General features: G+C 35.1%; 1 protein-coding gene across 1 annotated transcript in view; it reads left to right on the top strand.

Annotated features, from left to right (window-relative positions):
• Window positions 1-23031, top strand: part of si:ch211-225b11.1 (uncharacterized protein LOC561694 homolog) — a 32986-nt gene extending 9955 nt beyond the window's left edge. Inside the window, exons 2-13 of the mRNA XM_056457547.1 lie at window positions 745-879; window positions 5074-5284; window positions 6949-7081; window positions 7307-7441; window positions 8003-8106; window positions 8340-8464; window positions 14240-14352; window positions 15788-15928; window positions 17677-17776; window positions 17918-18018; window positions 20756-20926; window positions 21019-23031. Coding sequence (XP_056313522.1) covers window positions 745-879; window positions 5074-5284; window positions 6949-7081; window positions 7307-7441; window positions 8003-8106; window positions 8340-8464; window positions 14240-14352; window positions 15788-15928; window positions 17677-17776; window positions 17918-18018; window positions 20756-20926; window positions 21019-21111 — 1562 coding nt within the window. The 3' untranslated portion in view covers window positions 21112-23031. The remainder of the gene's footprint in view (window positions 1-744; window positions 880-5073; window positions 5285-6948; window positions 7082-7306; window positions 7442-8002; window positions 8107-8339; window positions 8465-14239; window positions 14353-15787; window positions 15929-17676; window positions 17777-17917; window positions 18019-20755; window positions 20927-21018) is intronic.
• The last annotated feature ends 253 nt before the right edge of the window (window positions 23032-23284 follow it).

Below are 23284 nucleotides of genomic sequence, written 5' to 3'. Positions count from 1 at the left end.
GAATGAATGACCAAAGCAACATTTAAGATGTGTTACAGTGTGCTCAGCCTGCTTGTTTGTCCATTCACACACATTTTCATCATCATATGATCTCTCATAACAAACCTTTTTTTAATGCACATACTGTAATTTTGTTCAGTAAAAGTGTTTCCATTGTAGTTTAGGCGCATCTTTTCTATCGAATAAATGTTTATCCAACTCAGTTATTTGCGTGTGTTTTTTTATGCATATTTTCAAAAGTAATGTGCATCATGACGTTTCCATTAATCGTTTTTATGCGCATCTCCAAAATAAGCATAAAAATTGTGGGGTGGAAACGTAAAGCTATGGCAAGAAATACCACTTCGTCTTTAAAAAAGGGGAGGAGACAGACAGAAACTCAGAGTTTAGAGAATAAAACCTGCTCCTGACCAGGTTAGGTTCACAGAGTAAGTTTCCACAGTAACTGACTCTGAGTTGAAGTTACCTCTCTTTCAGAAACAGGCTTGACTTACCCTGCTTTCTCGAGTTTAACAAACCTCTTTTCTGAAACGGGCCCCCGGTCAATAAATCATCTTGACTTCCTGAAAGAAACACTTCCGCTTTTATAGTTAAATTGAAAAAGCAAAGCTGTCTGGTTGTTAACATCCAATTCATTTATCCCTGTCAAATTAAACCTTTGTCATCATTAACAAAAATACTGTCAGTTGGGTTTTAATAATAATTATTATTCATGTATTGTTTGATCATTTTGGTATGTTGCAGGTGCTTTCTTGATTCCCTACTTGATCATGTTGTTTCTCTGTGGTATCCCACTGCTGTTCATGGAGTTCACTGTTGGTCAGTACACCCGCTTGGGCCCGGTCCACGCTCTGGCTCAAATATGTCCACTTTTCAAAGGTGAGTGGTCCATGTGCCTCAACATCTCATATTTCTGTGTTCAATTCTACCATGCAAACACAGTCCAGCAAATGAGTGGTTTTATAAGACTTTCCAGTATATCAGTCACACAAATTGCCTGCTTTTCAAGTTTTAGTATGATCAATGATGATTTGGTGTACAAATTAGTAAAAAAAAACTCAATGTTTTTAAGTTCTTGATTTTTGAATGGGTAAAAAAAGTGTTATATATTCCTAGTAAAATGTTATAGACTGCTTTGTCAGCTGCCTGTATTATTTGCTTAATCAGTGATTTTAGCTTTTTTGTGAATAACTTTTGGTTATGTCAACAGTGTGAATGCTGCTCAACATGTAACACTGAGTTAGCATTTTGCTGGACTGTGTTTATTCAATCCATCCATCTCTCTGCATTGATCAAGCATGGATACTGAGTGCAAAGCTCATTTTCTTAACTTTATGTTGGATCTTCTTTTTGTTATGTCTGGACGTGTTTCTATGTCTCTTGATTTCTGGTGATCTGGTGACGGCTGATCTCTTGTGTTGTACTTGATTACTGGACCACTTTTTTAGACTTGATTCATCTTAAATCAACAGTATTTCTTTTAGAATAACTTTTAAATGAGCTATTTGTATAATTACAGTGCAGAAAATCTGCTTTGGCATTATGTTGCGTGCTTTATAAACATATACACATAGACATCACCTATATACTATATAACTGCAGGTTAACTATGTTTATATATGATAATTTAATTGTTAAAAGCTATTAGTAATTAGTTACTAGTTAAAGTTATTTATAACTAACAAACCTTAACTTTTCTGATTTTGATTGTAAAGCAGTAATGTTTTTAAACCGTTTGTAAAGCTGCTTTGAAACAATAATTATTGTGAAAAGCGCTGTACAAATAAACTGAATTTAATAAATTGAATTGAACTGAATAAACATTTATCTCATGTGTCATGGAATAAAAGATAGGCTTCATAAGGCATGTAAACATCACGTCCTTGTGATTTTCCTGGCAAAAATGTCCAATTCTTCATAAAGAAATCAGTCTATGCTTTAATAAACCTTAACAAGTTGGCAAATAAGGTTTATTACACATTCTTCCACATTGAATACATAAAAATAGTTTACATATAGCCTCTTTAAGTGAGTAACATGTAAAAGATTAAAAATAATCTTATTTTCAAATCAATCAGTCAAATCAAGTTTCATTTGAACCACTAATTAAATACATTTATTTATCAATTATTAATTTAAATTTATTATTATTATTATTGTTTATTTATTTATTTATTTCAGCTTGTGTTTTCATATTGTGATGTGATAAAATATTGGAGAAAACAAGACATAAAATATGTATGCAATTAATGTAATTCCATTTTTATGGAAATAGATTGCAACTAAAGTGGACCAAATGTGAATGGTCAACGTCAGTGAGTTCAGCCATCGCCGTTCATTGTTTGGGTTTCTTTCCTTTTTTTTTTTATTTTGACATTTTTTTTCACCTGCTAACTTAAGACTTCTCTCCTCTAAGACAGAGATAGTCTACCCGGTCAAATCTTTTGGGTCCGTCCTTTGATATAGCGCTCATTTCAGCCGATTACGGCACCTTGCTAGCAGAGGGACTGGAGCAGGTAGTTCTTTCTGTATATTCTTTTGACTGAAATGTTCTTTAGTGTCAAATTCTTTGTAATGTTTCTGACGACCCTCCAGCAAAAGTGAGTAATGGACCATTCTGTTGCTCTACTATTTACTCTACTGTTGATTTACTGTCCATCTTGTAAAAATATTTGGAATGGAATTGGAATGACTGCTTGTGCACTTTTCCACAACAGGAAAAAGAGAGAGTGATTTGTGCATGCGTTTATGTTTAGTCATACAGCACTAATGTACACAAATACTTGATCTAGGACTGCATGTGGTTCCAGAGAGGAGATGTTTTTAATGTTAACATGTTCGGTAGAAGAAATCCAATGGATCCAAGCTCTTCTTAGACATAAATTCAATTTATTTCTTAAAAACAAATAAGATGATTTAAAAAATGAACAGGTACTTTTCAGTATCTACCTAAAGCAGCAGTATTTGTCAAATTACAAAGATTTTTTGTTAATATTAAGAATGTTAAATTAGATTATAATTTACAAAGCCAGCCTTCCTGCCAATTCCTAGCTTTAAGTTGTAACCATAAATACAACATACAATATATTTTTGTTGAAATAATAAGTATTTACATGACACGATGTCGCCTTTATTGATATGCGATGCTCTCAATTAGAAATACATACAAACCATTTAATCGCTTGGAGTTTTTCATAATGTAACATGCGCTAGATTTGACCATAGTCATAGCCGTACTGTTTACAATTACTGTTGATTTTGGATTTCCAGTAGGGTAATCAATGACCCTGTTATGCCCATGGCTTTAAATATTACTAAAGCAGTGGAATTTTTAAGACTTAAAGTCTGGAGGTTCAACCACTGTGGAGGGAATCTGTCTGACCTTAAAGGGCACCACAGAACGTGCCAACAACAACATTCCTGTTTTCAGAACTTTCTGCTATTCAGGGCTAAAACAACTAGTGAGCATTCCATGTAGAGAGTGGAAAAAGTCACACAATACCAAGATCCGCAGAGAGTGATGATAACTAATCCAAGGACTTAAAGCTGGCATCAAAACAGGGCAAAAACAAAACCTGTGAATTGTTGTCCTTCTAACAGGTTGCTTTGGGTCACAAGATAACTGGGTCACACTAAAAAGACATGTATATCTGGATCTGTAACTATTAAAACTAAATGGTTTGGCAAGTAAATCATTATTGGACTACTAAGAATAGCTACAGCACAGTTTTCTCTTTTTTTGCTGTTTTTTTTTAATGGAAAAACCCTGGTGGCTGTATGGGTCTTGTTATAAATGTTTATTTCTTGTTTTGTGTTCATATTAAATATCTAAATCAAATTATTTTCACTCCAGGCTTTTTTAGTCTTGATTGCAGCATGGCAGTAGTGAGTCAAAATCACTGAAAGCAATGTTGTTTTCTTAGATTCATGTTTGTCTGTATTTTCAGCATGTGATAATGAATCACTGAGAAAAAAGAAATACTATTGTGTAAGCCAGTAGTTCTCAATTGTTAGTCAAAAGTTAGTCAAAGGCAGATACCAACATGAACAGGTTGCACAAACCATTTTTCCAACCCAGGCTCGTTTTGAAAACATACCACTATAGACATTTCTTGAGACCGCCAAATACGTGCCAGGAGCCATTCTTTTCTGCTGTTTTTGTTTTTGCGAATCCACGAGAGACCGCTGTGTAAATTTTTAAAAATCTCAAATTTCCTTCGCGGGTGCCATTCATGCCTGCTGTTCTCTCGTAAATCCATTAGAGGCTACTGTTGACTAACTGACTGAGCGATTGACTGACCCTCCCTCCTCCTTACCTGAACCCAACCAATAGTACTTTAAAAAGCACAGATTGACCCAATAAGTATAAATACATAATTCGCGATCTCCAGAAATGTATATAGGGCTATGTTTTCAGAATAAGCCTATGTTGCGTTTTTCATAACTTTTTCATATAAATCAAAGCTTATCTCATGGACCATTTAATACCCTGCAATATCAGCCCAATCATAAATTAGAATCACGTGTAAGCAGAAATGCTCTACAAATCATCTTTAGCTCTTCAATATTGTGTTTTGAATTTGCAATTTTGAAATCTAAGCTAAGTATAAGATCGAAGAGCCTTACTGGATTCATTCATGCAATCCTCAATAAAAAAAACAGCCTTTCTAATTCAGATTTCTCAGAAACCTCTTGCATAAGGTCTCTGGAGGCATAAGAAGCCCCTGCTGTTTTGGACGACCATCAAAAATATTCACTAAGAAGGGATAACAAAAGGATCCTGAGAAACTGATGAGAAGTTTTCTTTTGTTTGTGCATGTTTGGAAATGCTGTCAAATAGAGCTCTCTTAATATAACTTGACCTAACTTGAAACAAAAACAGCTGTTTTGAAGATTTGTTTGTTTTTTCTGTTCTTTTGGAACTCAACAGAAACTGGAACTTTAACCTAAAGTGAACTTTTGAAGGTGCAACTTTTAAAAACTAAACATCTCAAAGCCTCTCAAGAGCCCTAGGTGCTGTGGACGTGGTGGTAGCAAAGGGGGGTATCTTACACTTTGTTTGTCTGTCCTCAGGTGTGGGACTCGCCACAGTGGTGATTTCTTATGTGCTCTGCACCTACTACAACGTGCTCATGACCTGGGCTCTGTACTACCTGCTCCACTCATTCAGTCCTTCATTACCATGGCAGTCCTGCAACAACACGTGGAACACAGTTGCCAACTGCTCCACTGGTTTTCCAGGCAATGCTACACATCTGCAATCAGCCAGTCAACAGTTCTTTGAGTGAGTGCAAACTTAAGAGCAGGCTTATGCTGGTATCACAATATACTGGTTCATCACATTATTGACCTAAGCTACTAAAAAGGTTACTTTAACAAAAACAAATGTATATTGGTTTAATGTATATGCATGTTCAGACTCAAATGCTTCAAATAACTTGGTGTAAAAGGATGATAAAGCACAATAGGTAACACTTTACAGTAGTTTCATTAGTAAATGTTAGTTAATGCATTAAAATCAATGGTATGAAATCATCACGTTTATTTTAGTTACTATATTAAAGTTAGTTACCCCATTTAATTTACTTTTAGACATTTTAATGATTAATGATAATAATGATTTATTATTGGGCATTAACTAATGCATTAACATCACCTAAGATAAATAAAAGCTTTTATATCTTTCATCATGAGTTTAGTTAAATGAATGTTAATAAATGAAGCCTTATTGTACAGCGTTAACAAACAATATCCCTATATATTATTGAGTCAACATTTTAATACAACATGTTGTAGGCCCAATTAAAATGCGAAAATGATCATGTTTGAAAATAAACAGCCTATTATTTCCTCAAGCATTTGGTGCTGTAATGAAAAACCACTGGTAAAACAATAATCTGGGTGTTCTTAAAAAGCACTCTAACAGTTAAAGTAATAATTCATTATTCATGGTGTTTTGAAGTGCCCACAACATCAATATTTTGCATGTTCCTCATGACAACGTATTAAATGACTAAATACAGTGGTCCCTCGTTATTCACGTGAGTTCCTGTTTTTAAAATAAACGGCAATAGACGAAATCTACGAATTAGTGCGCTTTATTTACAATTATGATAGATGTTTTAAGGCTGTAAAACCCCTCACTACACACATTTTATCAGTCAGGCATTAACATTTTCACACTTTTCTCTCTTATTTAAACTCTGTCAGTTCCAACCTTCGTAGAAAAATAAGTCAAGTATAGAATGAAATCAAAGATGAAAACCTCTTCAACTTCATTTATTTATTCTGTAATGGCATCGTACAGCCATGTACCTTCCTTTAGCATGTCCAGAAGTTCAACTTTGTGTGCGGAAGGTATCCTCAATATTGTGGTGAGAACTTGCAATTTAAACGTACAGTGCAGCACACAGTCACACTGCTTTCGATTTGAATATTAATGTATATTTGGCAAGCTGAACGCATTCTGTACTGTACAGGAGACACTTCACGGAGGAGATTGATTGACAATGGTCTACAGCCAGTCAAGATGCAGAACACAGTGCGGTGTAGAAAAAAAGCATGTGGAATTGCGCAAAAAAAAGCCACGAAAAGTGAACCGTGTTGTAGCGAGGGATCACTGTATTGTCACATGTCTAGTTAACAGTCTATTTGACATCTTTCTCAGAGCGTGATTATAGTTGTGTACTGTATGTATTGCCTATCTGTATGGGGGACACTTCATTTCTTGTAATCAGTGTAAATGGAACTTTTTAAAAAGTTACTTTTCAATGTTTGCAAAAAAAGAGTGTTTGTATATATTAAAGACACACAGTAATTCTAGTACTTGGTGCTTTATATGACTTCTGTAAGGAGCAACATCATGCAGTGAATAGCGTGTTCCTCGATGGTGCGCTTGTGCTTTTTAAAGTTATAATGTTTGTTTGTGTATGTGTGTGTGTTTTTCAGTCATAAGGTGCTAGAAATGACCTCTGGGATTGAGCGTGCTGGAGGGGTTCGCTGGGAACTCTTTGGCCTTCTAGTCCTGGCCTGGGGCATTGTTTATTTCTGTATCTTTAAAGGGGTCAAATCCACCGGAAAGGTCCGAGTTTAGAGTTCACATCAATTCTAAATAGAAATGACAGATGATAAAATGTTTGGAATGATCTAAATTAAGCCTTCAATATGGGTTATCATTGAATAATTTAAAACACAAATTGAATTAATGAATTTCAGTCTAGTTGTTAAGAACTATTTAAATTAAATAATTGTTTTTGTCCTTTTTTTTAATCATAAATTTCAATCTTTTTGTTAACTTGCTCCGTAGGTTGTGTACTTCACAGCAACGTTCCCTTATTTCATATTGTTTGCATTGCTGGTCAATAATGTCCAGTTGCCTGGAGCAAAAAATGGGATCCTCTTCTTTCTCATGCCGAACTGGAGTAAACTGCTGGAAGTGCAGGTGAGATCATTTGAGTAAACACTTATGAGTCACAGAGAAGTTGCTGCTCAAGATTAGATTAGAGCTTATTTGCGGTACTACCATATCATTACTGCAGTACCCATCATAAACAGCTACATTGTTGTGGAAACTGTGGCTGTTTACTATTTGACATGTAATTGACACTTGGTGCAGTTAATCAGCAGGTCCGGAGCAAGTGTGAAATAATAACTTTAAAACCTCCAAATCTTCACAACACATATTACAATTAGGACATTTTATGAATTGAATATTTTTCCTATTTGTGGTGCATGTACCAATTCTCATACATAATGTGGAACCCAGTAAATACTCATTATTATTGTCATTCTTTAATACCTTATTATTATAGGACCAGAGGAATTCTGAATGTTAACTACAAAAGATGTGATTAAATTGCTATTAGACCTTACTATTAGACAAGCCATTACGATATACAAATTCTGTCATGTTTCACTTCCACTGTTAAAACATGTTTGTATACAATAACAAAATATGGACACACATAAAAACTTGTATGTTTTTGTTAATCTTATGTTGTAGGTGTGGGTCAATGCAGCTGCTCAGATCTTTAACTCCATTGGCATCTCCTTCGGATCCATGATATCTATGGCCAGTTACAACAAATACAACAACAACATCCTTAGGTGAGTGATCTAGCGATGGTGCTTTTTTCAATAATACAACAGAGGTGTAGGTGCTGATTTTTTTACATTTTTTAAAACCTATTTGTACTTCACATAAATTCCATGAGATGTGAAATTAAAGTAAGGTTGCCTTCTTTTGCTTTTATGTTTATTGCACTGAAAAGAGCTAAAAGGGTTTGGTTTTTTCCTGAAGACCACAAGTCTCTTCATCAGTATTTATTCTCATTTTACAGGGACACATTTATTGTCTCTCTGGCTAATTCAGCCACAAGCATCGTGGCCGGATTTGTTATTTTCTCTGCCATTGGGTACATGGCCCACATTCACAACCTACCTGTAGATGATATTGCCACAGATGGTAAGAGTTTTTTCCTATTATTATTATTTTCTCTGTATTGTCAGTTTCACAGCTAGTCCTCCCTTCATCTTGTGTGGTTGAATCTCTTTGAACTGAAAAGACTATTTACTGTCAGATTTTCACAAATCACAGCTCAGCACTTTTATCTTCCTTATAGCTTGGTATTTTGCTGTTTGAGCATGAAAAAGATCTGCATAGAGCACAAAATCAGTCCAAAGGGAGTTATTCCCTATACAGTAGCTGCAAGGACTGTTTCTAAACTCTTTTAAATGCCTTCGTTTTATTGCAGAGTTTTCATTTAGATTAAATAACTAAAACTGAAACTAAACTTAAAAATAACCGTGGGCAACACGGTGACGCAGTGGGTAGCACAATCGCCTCACAGCAAGAAGGTCGCTGGTTCGAGCCCCGGCTGGGTCAGTTGGCTTTTCTGTGTGGAGTTTGCATGTTCTCCCCGTGTTTGTGTGGGTTTCCCCCACAAGTCCAAAGACATGCGGTAAAGATAAATTGTGTGGGCTAAATTGTCTGTAGTGCATGTGTGTGAATGAGTGTGTATGGATGTTTTTCAGTGATGGGTTGCAGCTGGAAGGGCATCCGCTGCATAAAACATATGCTGGATAAGTTGGTGGTTCATTCCGCTGTGGTGACCCCAGATTAATAAAGGGACTAGGCTGAAAAAAAAATTATGAATAATAAAAAAAACTGTATAGACTTTTAAAAACGGCAGTCACAAAAACAGCAATTTATTGTGAATTTAAATGTAAAATAATTTTTAAATCAAAAAAGACCAGCAATACTTAAATAACACTGCTGTACATGAGGAGGTCTATCATAGCTAAATTATAACATGTCATGGATAGACATACATAAGTAAACACAGGAATTTTTGCAATCTCCAGAATTTCCTTAGCATGTGTAACATATCCTATGCACATTACTCTTAATGGTGCTCTGACACATTGAATTTCAGTCATTACATTTTATTATTAAACAGTTATATTAAATTGTCAATGATTCTTTTTACAAAATGCAACTCTTTTTTTTATTTACAGTAAAACATTTTCATTTGGCTGTGGATGCTCGCATATTGAGTGTCTACAGCTTGACAGGATGTGCAGTTAAATAAATAAATAATGTGCCACTGAAGTAGACACGTCTAATTTTATTCAGGTTGACAATGAATCCATTAATTGGTCATTAATTTAAATCATGATTGATGATGGGAATTTGTGGATATTAACATTCTTAATTTAAAGGGCACCAATGGTAAAAAATCTACTTTTCAAGCTGTTTGGACAGACATATGTGCATGTATGGTGTATAGACCGTCATATTGGGGTGAAATAAACACACCCAGTGCTTTTTTTCAGTTTAACAACATAAAAAACGGTGGACCAATTGGAGCGGTTTTCAGATCGACCGCAACTTTACGTAGGAGTGCGGTCCCCGCGCCCACCAATATTGATTGACAGGCACGTCATCAAATCCTCAGTTTGTTGATTCACGTCCGCCATTTTCAGCTTGAGTCGAAGCGATATCACTAAAGGAACACCCTAGCTCTATTTTTAGATGCAAGGCTCATTGGGCTCAACACAAGATCAATATTCTCCACATTATCGCTCTAATCGGAATTATTGGTTGTATCTTTAGGTAGGTTTGCAAATATGTGTACTTCTCATTGAGTCTACCTTATACTTCAGCCGTTTGCATTTCTCGCGATCACAGAAGCTCCCTGTGATCTTAACTAGGTGCTGCTACACCTGACGCTGTGCCATGCATTTTAAAATTCTAAACATAGGTTTCTATCAGGGTACACACAACGGCGCGACGATTCGGGACACTTCATGTTTCTGCCGTGCCACAGAGAGTGTCTGGTGTGCCGTGTCGCGGCTTCAAACTTGTTATGTTGGGCGGGAAGCCGAAACTAATCTACATGTGAAGCAACACACTCCTAAAGCTACGGTCACACTGGGCTTTGTGTGTGCGAAATTCTGTCGTGCGGTGCTGCGAAAAGGGGCGGGATTAAACAAAATGATTAGACATTAAAAAAGCCAGCGATTGCTCCATGTTTTAGATTTCTGTCCAGAGAGGTCCTGTTTTGATCCTCTATTGGACTCACGCAGTCAAGTGATGCGATTTCGCAGGTCAGAGTTCACCAAGCTTGAACTTTGCACCGCAGCAACTTGCGAAACTGGACGCATGACCTTGGGTTTCCGGTGTGACGCATTCGCGTGCGTATGAATGGAAATCTATGGGAGGAAAAGCCCAGTGTGACCGCAGCTTTAATCAGCGAAATGTGGACACGCCCCTAACATGACACTTTTTAACACATAATAAAAAAATCTGAATTGTGTTTTAAACTGAACCTAAACTGGCACACTTAGAAGAACCATAATATTAATATTAAATCATAAAAAAGAGGTAAACTATGTGCACTTTAAATCCTAATCCATGGTAATCTGCACAGATCAGGACACTGGCAGTGTGAATTTTGCAGTAAGATATTAATAAGCGTTACAGGGATAGTTCACTCAAAAATGAACATTAAATTTCTTCTTGTGAGCACAAAATAAGATATGTTGGAAAAAAACTGAAGGCCTGTAACCATTGACTTCCTTTATAGTAAAAACAAATACTATAGATGTCAATGGTTACACCTTTTCCAGCTTTCTTTAAAATATCATCTTTTGTGTTCAAAGGAATAAAAAAGTCCAACTGGTTTTGGAATATAGTAAGTGAAGAGTGAGTAAATCATGACAGAATTTATACTTTTGTGTGAACTATCCCTTTTATATAAACATGTGCTTTTGTGCACATAACAAAGATAGAGATAGACCTTGCAAGCTAATGAAATGAGAGTGTTGGGAGGAAATTTGAGTTTGATTCAGGAAGCAGGATAATAAATAAAAAAGGTTTTGTTCTGTAACACCAGAGAGAGGATAAGCGTGAGAAGAGGTGAAGGGTGGATTGGGTTATGCCACAGAGCAAGAATAAAAGAGACTATTGATTGAAGAAACAGAATGAGGAGGAAACACAGAAAGGTGGGCAGACATGAACGGTATGAATACAAAAAACAATGATAAACAATGTCCTTGAGTTGTAAGCTGCCCTCAGGAAATCAGGAAAACTGCACAGCGCTTTACAAAATCATTCATTTTGCCTTTATAATATAGTACTGTTTATTAAAACGCTATTCAAGAGCAACAGTTTATACCAGTATAAACCAGTTTTAACTTAAAACAGAATACTACTTCCCTCTGAAAACTTAACAGCTGATGAACACTGTTCTACTTCAGAAAACTGATTAGCTGGCACCACTGTTTGACTCTTCTCGTAATTATGTATTTTGTAGCAATACCTTCTTTGTCTCCACAGAGAAAACATCTCTGCCTCATTTACGGTCAAATTCTCAACATGATTTCACACAGCAGTCAACCTTCATCTCAGAACAGCAGGCAGATCTTTTCATCTGAGAAATGCAGATATAATTGCACTGTTCAGCAGTGTTGCTCAGTGTTCTTCATCATATCAAATGGTTTAATGTCTCTGTCACTTTCATTCTTTCACTCTTTGTCTCTTGAAGAATAATAGACAGAAGCACAGCTTTTTATCCCTTATCACTGCTTTAAACATGTTAAACCGGTGGTACCACACACGTATTGGTGTATGAAAACATCAATTACTGTAGATTTGACAAAATTGAAAGATTTGCTTTTCCTTGTTGGCCATGAACTTTGTAAGCAGCACTTATGTCGGTATAACAAAGTGGATTATCAAGAAAATGAACAAAAAACAGATTATGTGGCATACAGTACTGTATGGTTACCAGTATGGGTAACCATCAACTTTCAGGGAATGTGAGTAGCTATAGTAAGTGAATTCTCTCAACTCTAGAGCAGATTGTTTCAGGGTTAGTTTACTTTAGAAACATTTATTGTATGCATTTCAAATTTATGAAACTCCAGTGGACATGATTTCTGTGACCTTCTGTGACCCTACCCAATGCGCCACTGTGCCGCTGCTTTAATAATAAAGCGGTGTTTATTTTATTTTATTTTATTTACATTAATATATATTATATGTAATAATAATTTTTCTTGGATTTTTTTTTTCACTGTGGATCTACATTCAAAAGGCTGAATGTGATTTTCATTTTTTCTATAATTACTAAAAATACAGACAGATTTGCATCTTACACAGTACAAGATGTTGGGTTCCGCACAATCAATTTGTAATGGGACAACATGAAGGAATTAAGTTAGCTTATTAGATTTTACAAATTTAAGTGGATTGAACAATAAACAATTAAGTTTTCCTCCAAATAACTCAAGATTTGTTTTGTTTTAGCTCATTATATAGAAATAGTTTGAACAAACACCAAACATAATTTTTTGTGTGAGTGTATAATAACTTGAAATAATGGCTCAAAATGTAGACAGTCAAGTATCTTTGTGAGCAAGGATAAACATCAACAATACACAGTAATATTTATAAAAAAAATATATATATATAAAAAACAATATTCAACTTATGAGGGCATCACAGTGGCGCAGTGGGTAGCACGATTGCCTTACAGCAAGAAGGTTGCTGGTTCGAGCCTCGGCTGGGTCAGTTGGCATTTCTGTGTGGAGTTTGCATGTTCTCCTGTTTCCTCCGGGTGCTCTGGTTTCCCCCAGAAGTCCAAAGACATGCGGTACAGGTGAATTGGGTACGCTAAATTGTCTGTTGTGTGTGTGAATGTATGGATTGCATGTATTGGTTTCCCAGTGATGGGTTGCAGCTGGAAGGGCATCTGTTGCATAAAACATATGCTGGACAAGTTGGCGGTTCTTTCTGCTGTGGCGACCCCAGATTAATAAAGGGACTAAGCCGAAAAGAAAATGAATGATTTGTCTTATTTTTATGGAATATTGCAGTAATAAATAATTTAACAATGCATATCACTACCTTTTTTTCCTTGTTATCTTGAATTAAAATCTTCTCTTCTCTGAAAAATCTCTTCTCTGATGACTTGTGTGACAGCCTGTCGCTCCTCTGAAATGGACCGCTACCAAATTACCACCAAATTGATGCTACCAAATGCAATCAATTCTTGGCAGGATGGTACTATCAGAATTAAGTATAAACAACATGAAAGCATACAGTAGATCCATCCTGTCTTGCTGGTGTTGTAGAGGTTATTTTATTTGCACACTTGAGCTCAGTAGTACCAATTACGCATCTTGTAATGGCTACTTCCAGCAATAAAATCCACCATGTTATGAAGCCCAAATCATCTGAAACAGTTTTTTTCTGAACATGAACGTGAGTTCACTATCACTAGATCTCAATCTCAGAGTACCTTTGGAATCTGCTGGAACTGGATGTTCACATAATAGATGTGCATTCAGCAATGGTGTGATGCCAGCTTGTCAGTATAGACAAACATTTCTTATGAATGCTTTCAGCACCTTGTTGAATTCATGTCATGAAGAATTACAGCATTTCTAATGGCAAAGGACCCAACCCAATTCTGGCAAGAATAAAATTATTTTGAATGTCTACTTTAAAGATTAAAAGAGATAATATTAAAAAATCAATTCATTGCATGCTTCTTTTGTTTGTTTCCATGGTGACATTTGGATTCACTGCACTGCTGAGAATGAACACACACATTTTTTAACAATAAAGGTTTTGGTTTAAACGTGAATGTGGAAGCTTGTTAAAACTGTTTTCTGGAACGCTCCCTGTTGTCATCTTTCTCTTGATCAGTGATATTTTGTTTGTTTTCTGCAGGGCCTGGTCTGGTGTTTGTGGTGTATCCTGAGGTGTTCTCCACCATGCCAGTTTCTCAGCTCTGGGCTCCTCTGTTTTTCATCATGTTGCTGTGCCTCGGTCTGGACAGTCAGGTACAATAGACCTCAAAGAACTTGCATGCCCTAATAAGCAGCCATTGTGTAGTTAGTACATTCAAAAAAGGCAGGCACATACCTTCAGAAAAGCCATTCATACAAGACATGCTTTTGTTTTTAACTGTTTTCTCTGTATACATAATACACTTTTCAGTGGGCCTCACTTTTTCAACATTCATTTGTTTATTTATTTCACTGGATTTATCAGGGGTTGCCACTTTGGAATGAACCACCAACTTCTCTGGCATATGTTTTACCCAGCAGATCTGTTTCAACATTCATTATTTTCCTTTGGCTTAGTTCATTTATTTATCAGGGGTCACCACAGTGGAATGAACCGCCAACTCGTCCAGCATGTGTTTTAAGCAGCGGATGCCCTTTTAGCCGCAAACCAGTACTGGGAAACACCTATACACTCTCGCATTCACACACATACTCTACATACACAATTTAGCTTATTCAATTCACGTATACTGTATGTCTTTGGACTGTGGGGGAAACCAGATTTGGACTGTGGCAAGTTCTCCCTGTCTTCCTGTTGGTTTCCCCCACAACTCCAAAGACATGCGCTGTAGGTGAATTTGGTAAGCTAAATTGTCTGTAGTGTATGTGTGTGAATGAGAGTGTATGGGTGTTTCCCAGTGATGGGTTGCAGCTGGAAAGCCATCCGCAGAATAAAAGATATGCTGGATAAGTTGGCGGTTCATTCCGCTGTGGCAACCCCTGATTAATAAAGGGACTAAGCCGAAAAGAAAATGAATGAATGAACATTGCGTTCTGCAGTTTTCTTCCTTGCAGAGTAAATGAGATGCTACCTTAAATGTGGGCAAAGGCCACAAATTGGCTGATTTTCATTGGTATTATCAGTTCTTGCAGCTGTAGGCCTAGTCCTCCCATGGCCTTGTAGATTCTCAAGGTTTGTTGACAAGCAGGAAATTCACTGAATCTGTTGGACTAAAGAGAGATTATTTTTATCATCTGCTTTTATTGCTCTGATTATGAACGGCCAAAAGCATAATTCAGAGGACTACACATGCTTCCTCTAAAATTCTCTTTAAGCTGTGAAAATCTGATTCTTCATTGCAAAAAAGTCTAAGAAGATTATAGATACCAGGTTTTATACACTGTAAAGCATTAAATGATCAGTTAGTCCTGACAGCATATGTTTTAGGTCATTATAACTTATTAGACTGAGTTAATCATGTTCTAACTTAATTTTATAAGTTACATAAGCTGTTTTAAATCAGTTTAACATAGTATAAGTTCAATGGACCCATAAGTTAATTTGATTCAGCTTAATTTAAGGGATTTTTACAGTGTAACATATGTACTGTACAATGTCTAACATGTATATGCATAATTTATATACTTTTTTAATATACCTTTTTATATTTTGCCATTTTTGTACTTTTATGTGTGTGTATCTGTACAGTTTGCCATGGTGGAAGTGGCTGTGACCTTCATCATGGATGGTTTTGGCAAGAAGGCTTTGAAAGTTTTTAAGAGGAAGGAACTTATTGTTCTGGCCGTTTGTAGCTTTGGCTTTCTGCTCGGGATTCCTCACATTACAAGGGTAAATATACTAGTAATATAATAGTTTCACATTCTAAACAAATACTGTGTAAAGGTGTTGTTATATATGGATCATTTACATTTTATTTATTTTTTCAACTGCTCCTGAAGAACTTGACCTAAAAATAATTCATTTTAAGAAGGAATTCATTTAAGATTATTATATTTATGTACAGGTATATCAGGGTTTCTGCAGGGTCTTAAAATGTCTTAAATCCCAAAATCTAAATTTTAGACTTTAAACAGTCTTAAATTTACTGAAATATTGTGTTGTAGGTCTTACATTTTTTTTAATAGGTCGTAGTTTTCCTTTGTTCTTGTATTGCTTCCCAATCTGGCCAAAACCCATACAATCACCAACAATCCATCTCAATAAAACTTAATAAAAGGCAATTTTTAACTATTTATCATAATGGTTTAATTATTTTCCTTACAATAACATTTGTTTAAAGCGCTCTATGTATTTACTGCTGAGGACACCGACTTGGACAGATTGTTGTGCATAGATTTAGTTTATTATAGTTTTTTAAACATTTAAACATTTGTTCATTATTTTTCATTTTAAAGAAAGTTTATGTTGGAAAAAGTGTATGGATACAAGTAGAGCTTGCTTGTTTTTACACACTATTTAAAATATTTTGCTAAGAAATATAAAAAATATTTACATTTTTAATTATTATTTTATTATTGTATTATTAAATGTATTCAATTATAATAATTTTTTTGATAGAGCAAATAATAATCTTTTCTATCTAGGCCATTTGAAAAATTCCTTTAGCCCTTTATGAGTCTACAATTTCATTCATAATGGTCTTAAATGTCTTAAAGTCTTCAATTTAACTTAGTGAAATCTGCAGAAACCCTGGTATATGTTATGTACTTATAAATGACTTAAACATTTACAGTTGCAATCAGAATTATTAAACCCTCTTTTAAGTTTTTTCTTTTTAAATATTTCCTAAATGATGTTTAACAGAGCTATGACATTTTCACAGTATGTCTGATAATATTTTTTCTTCTAGAGAAAGTCTCATTTGTTTTATTTTGGCTAGAATAAAAGCAGTTTTTAATAAAAAAAAACATTTTAAGGTCAATATTATTAGCCCCTTTAAACTAGATTTTTCTTCGATCTACAAAACAAACCATCATTATACAGTTACTTGCCTAATTACCCTACCATGCCCAGTTAACCTAATTAACCCAGTTAAACCTTTAAATGTCACTTTAAGCTGTATAGAAGTGTCTTGAAAAATATCTAGTTAAATATTATTTATTATGGCAAAGATAAAATAAATCAGTTATTAGAAATGACTTTTTAAAACTATTATGTTTAGAAATGTGTTGAGAAAATCCTCTCTCTGTTAAACAGAAATTGGGGAAAAAAATAAACAGGGGGGCTAATAATTCAGGGGGGCTAATAATTCTGATTGCAACCATATATGTAAAATACAGTAAGTCTAGATATAAACAAATCAGGTTTTTCTTTTTTTAAATGGTTTGTGGGTGTGATGTTCCTTTTTAAAAGATTTGTTTATGTTCATCAGTTAAACTATACAAGTAATAAAAGACAGCTTCATATTTTTTAAACATTTTAATGTGTGCATAATGCTGTGTTTACTGTGTGAATGAGCATTTTTGAGTAATGATTTATTTTTATTGAACTGACCAGTTTGAAGTGATTTATTGATCTCTTAATTTTTTTCCATATACATTATGAACAATGAACAATAAATAATATTGCGTTTGTAGGGTGGGATATATGTGTTTCAGCTGATGGATCACTACACAGCTGTGGTGTCTCTAATGTTTCTGGCCTTCTTCGAGGTGCTCGCCGTCACTCTCATATTTGGTGAATGTCACATCCTTTTGTTTGTACTTGAGATCCTAGAAAGATCAGATCAGATCTGCTCATTGTACTGCTGCTTCTACTGAGATACGAAGATACAAAGGTTCACGTTTTTCCATCTTGCTTTCTCTCTCGCACGTGCAGGAGTGAAGCGGCTCAGTGTAATGGTGGAAAACATGCTGGGAAAGAAACCAAACCTCTTTTTCCGGATCTGCTGGCAGTTCCTGTCACCTATGCTTGTGCTGGTAAGGGAAAACAAATCAGATAAAATTGTCATGCTACGTTGATCTGTGGTTCAGACTAAATGGCTAGTTCTGATATATTGATTTTATCATTTATCCAAAAAATTTTGGATAAATGATATTTTGGATCTTTATTTTTCCAAAAAATACATCTTTTTTTCTGTTCGATATCAGTGATTAATTATTTTAAAAAAATCATTTGAGAAATCAATTCTGCCTCAAATTGCATTAATGCATTGCTCTTCTCTCTTGAATCGATTCTGAGTTTAGTTTTTAACAGCAGATGGCGCTGTGTCCTTTACCACTTGAACACCGCTTGACTCTACTCATTCATTCATTTTCTTTTCGGCTTAGACCCTTTATTAATCAGGGGTTACCACAGCGGAAGGAACCGCCAACTGGTCCAGCATATGTTTTACGCAGCGGATGCCCTTCCAGCCACAACCTTACACTGGGAAACACCCATACACACTCATATGCTTCGGCTAATTTAGCTTATTCAATTCACCTATAGTGCATGTCTTTGGACCCAGAGAAAACCCACACGAATGCTGGGAGAACATGCAACCTCCACACAGAACAGTCAACTGACCCAGCCGGGGCTCGAACCAGCAACCTTCTTGCTGTGAGGCAATCATGGTACCCACTGCACCACCATGACGCCCGCTTGAATCTATAATAAGTATTAATAAATTTGGGAAAGGTTTAGGAAAATTACAATAGTGTTTGTGTTTACATTATAATCTTGTGTCAAAAGCTATTTTTAAAAATCTGATGTGAGCATTTGAGTGTATGGTTGAAAATTAGTTTACGCCATCTGCTGTTAAAAACTCAATCCATGAAAATTTTTTTTAAATGTTTTTTTTTTGCCATAGCTCTAAAGTATTCTATTATGAATCAATAACGAAACAACCAAAAAAAATCAATAACGAAACAAACAAACAAAAAAAAATCTATGACAAAACATCCTTTTTTTCTAAACTTAGAGTGCATGTTCTTTTACAGGGGATCCAGGGACCCTAAATTCCCTAATTGATAACAGAGAGACATTTTCAGCACATAAAAAGGTCTTTAAAATCATAAAGGAACACTCCGCTTTTTTTGAAAGTATACTAAGGCCCAATCCCAATTCTATTTTCGTACCCCTACCCCTTCTCCTTGGCCCTGCTAACAGAGTGTGAAGGGGAAGGGCTTTGAAATTTACCCCTAAGAAATGGGACAGCACTTGCACACGTTAACGGTCGTGCTTCATGTAAGATCAGACGATCGCGACTGCTGTAGTCATTCCAGTTGTTTTATTTTTTGGTGTTAATCTTCAGGAAGTCACTGAAGGCATATATCATGTTATCATAATGATCCAATGTGGCAGTAAGATCATAACTATACTGTGCATTTACACATTGGCCATATTGTCTATGTAAACACTAGAAAACAACATTAACATTATAGCAGACACTGTAAAAAGCTCATTCCCAGCCACTAGACTTTTCTTACAGAGTAATCGAGTGTTATTAAGTGTCAGAATGTTGTGGGACTGCTATACAGGAGTTATGATTATGGATTATAGGTCGTGAAATTTAGCGGTTTTTATTTTAGCGTTTTTTTTTTTTTAAGCATGAGGGTAAAACTTGTGCTTGTTTGTTGTAAAAATTCGTAATAATGACAAAAAATACTGATTTGTGCATCTCCTTACTTCCGGGTGCAGCCCTTCCCCTTAGCACTACGCCTTCAAGCTAAAGAGAATTGGGACACCCCTTCACGACAATGTGCAAAACGAGGGGTAGGGGTAAGGGGAAGGGCTACGGGGTAGAATTGGGATTGGGCCTAATTTTATAACTCCTTGAGTTTACCATTTTTGAATTAATTTAGTCGATCTCTGGGTCTGGTACGAGGACTTTTATCTTAAAATCACATAGACCACTGAATCGGATTAGAATTTTTAATAACTAGAAGAGTATTAATAATTTTTTTATTTAAAGCTTGACTCTTCTGTAACTATATTTTATACAGAATGAAATGTTGCTTTTTTTCTTGACCGATATGTCCAGGAACTATAATATCAACTTTGCAACCATAGAGACATTTGTGAGAGACAATTCAGAGTTATTTTCAGGCATTGCATATTATCATTGTGCCTGCTGCAGCCATGGAATGGCAGCAAACTTTCTTGATTATTACACCCATATTATAGTTTCTACTGCACAATATACAACATAACTACAGGAGAGTCAAGCTCTAAATAGGAAAATAATCAAAACTCTGGTCATTTTTGAGTGAGATGGTAATGGTCTAATCCAATTCTAGGATCTATGCTAAGCTAAAAGTACACATGCCAGACCCGGAGATCAGCTAAATAGATTCAAAAATGGTCAAACGCAACAGTTTACAGCTTAACAAGCCCATTTACAAAAATAGTGTAGTGTTCTTTTTACATTAGTTGATGATAGTAGATATTTTAAAAGTCCTGTTCAGTGTTTTAAAACAGTAGTAAACAAGTAATCAAAAATGCAACCTTCAAATATGAGACAAATTCTGCAGTAAATCAGCTCTACAGAACATCATAATTTCATTATTCAGCTCAAGTGAGTTTAATGATGATTCAGTTCAGTTAAGTTGCAGGAAAGATCACTAATTGTGAAACTGGTTCAGCTCTAAGCAGCTCTCTTAGGCAATCATAAACAACAGTTCATTGGAGGCCTGTTCTAGTGCACATCTAATAATAAAGTGTCTCTGTCTGCAGGGCATTCTGATCTCCAGTATTGTCCAGTATACTCCGGCTCGATACGGTAAGTCCTACACGTACCCGCTGTGGGCAGAGGTGTTGGGCTGGTTCATCTCTCTGGTCTCTATCATATGGATTCCTCTGGGGGCTCTTCATGAGCTTTGGACCACCGAAGGCTCTCTGCTGCAGGTATGAGCAGTCCACAAACATCACTTTATCAATATTTGCTTTGTTTCTTTGTGTCAAAATGAACCCAGTTCCTCTCTCTGTCTCTGTCACAGAGGTTGAAAAAATCCATAAGTCCGACTGTAGATCTGGAGTCTGTTTCAGAGAAACCATCTGCTGAGTCCATTGCACTGTTTAATGGTCCATAGACACTAGTGTGTGTCTGTGTGTTCCTAAAATGTTTGTTCATAAGAAGAACAAGGATAATCCACTCAAACTTTTTAAAAATATGTTTTACTTGTGTATTTATGTTCTGATTAGTACATTTCATTATTGCTCGAGAGAACTCAATGCTCAAAATGGTCACAAAATTACAATATGGCATGAATATTAATGCCATTTTTTTATAACTGAGTTTTTTTTTTATATGTATTTATTATTTGATTGTGACAGCTGGGTAAAGTAAAAAAACAGAAAATTTAATGTCAAACATTCGAGATGCTATGCATATTTTTCTTCAAGTTAAGAAATGTAAAATATAACAATCTAAAGAGAGAGAAATATGATTTTTGTTGCTTTTTCCTTTGTGTTTTCATATGTTCCGTTAAGCTTTTAAGTGATCTCGTTTTGAGCTTGAGCTTTGCTGAAATATTTCCTTTTTGATACACTGATTTAAAGACCGACAAAACCCTAAAATTATGTTGATTTATTATGGACAAACTTGATTTTACAAAACATTATTTTAGAATCTGATACCACTGCTCTGTCAAACACCTGCACACACACAAAAAACAAGCTAATTATTTGAAATTTTATTATGTTTAATTTTATTGTATTCATTTTATTATGTCAGGTTATTATGATAGAGCATCATTCACAAGCTCAAAAATGGAGATTTTATAAAAATCATGGAAAAAAGAGAGAAAAGCAAGTGTTTTCTGATGCCTTTGTGTTCACGATTACATGAACTGAACAATACTTTAACAGCTGCTTTAAACTCATGCAGGTTTCGCCCTCTACTTTGTTACTTGAATTGTGGCACATATTCTATATAGTGTAAACATATTCAGATTGTTTATTGAAGAAAAAAAAAACTGCACACGTTTACAAAAAAAGTAAGTAAAAGAAAAATGGTTGTAAGTAAAAATGTGTGTGCCCTTTTTAGCAAGCACTTTGTCACCTTAAAGGCCTAAGCATTCTGATAAATAGGGGTTATTAAATAAACATGTTTACTGTTTTTACCATTTTCTTTTTTAATATATACAGTTTTGCAGATTAGTAATTTCTTTCAAAATGGTAAGCCAAAGTTTATATCAAAATAGCTTTGAGATTAAAATGAGAGGAATGCATATTTAAAAATTCAATATTTAGTTTTAAATGAACAATTAGCAAATTTATCAGAAGACATGTTTTACACTGAAGGATTAAAGTTTGAGACTGTTTAGTAAGAGACAGAACAAAGCAATACAGATATTGTATAATTAATCAAATGAGAAAACATTCCCAGCAAGAATTTTTAGTTTTTAAAAGATGTCTAATAGATGTCTAATAGACGTCTAAACATAGTCGTCTTGGCTAAAACAAGGCTAAATTTGGGCTGTCAGTTAAAATCTAATAGACGTCTAAGAATAGGCCAAAACTAGTCATCAAATAAACAGAAATGAAAGACTACAAATATAAAGTCTGTCTAATCTATCTATTTGATGACTAGTCTAGTTTTGGCCTATTCTTAGATGTCTATTAGATTTTCACTGACAGCCCAAGTTTATCCTTGTTTTAGCCAAGCTGTCTGTTTAGATTTCTATTAGACGTCTATTTAACACAAAATTGTTTGCTGGGTTATTACTGCTGTCATTTCTTAATGCTTACGATATGCACATGTCATATTTTTGTGTGTGTTATGTGTTAAACCTAGTTTTGTTTTGTTAAAACCAAAAATATCTGAGTAGGATAATCATTCATAATCACTGTTGTTTTCTATTTTGTCCTGGATTGTGTATGATGATGAGGTTTTTTTAAAAAGTTTTTTTTTATATATATATATTTAAACATTTTCATTTTTTGTCTTATGACTGTCAGTTTTATATGCAAGCTGTCTTATTAAAATAAAAGGCATTGTTTTGTTGTCAGTTTCTCATTTGTTTTGATTGTGTACGTGATATGAGTAGATAATAGTATTCCCACCTCACCACAAGATGTCACTCCAGCACAACTAAACTACTGATGTCAAACGCTTTAATTTGTCCTAAACACAGGCAGTCCATTCATTCATTCATTTTGTTTTTCGGATTAGTCGTTTTATTAATCAGTAATTGCCACAGCAGAATGAACCGTCAACTAATCCAGCATATGTTTTACGCAGTGTATGCCCTTGCAGCCGCA

Source organism: Danio aesculapii, chromosome 5 (assembly GCF_903798145.1).
Source record: "Danio aesculapii chromosome 5, fDanAes4.1, whole genome shotgun sequence".
Lineage (NCBI taxonomy): Eukaryota > Metazoa > Chordata > Actinopteri > Cypriniformes > Danionidae > Danio > Danio aesculapii.
This window is presented reverse-complemented; position numbering and strand designations above follow the sequence as displayed.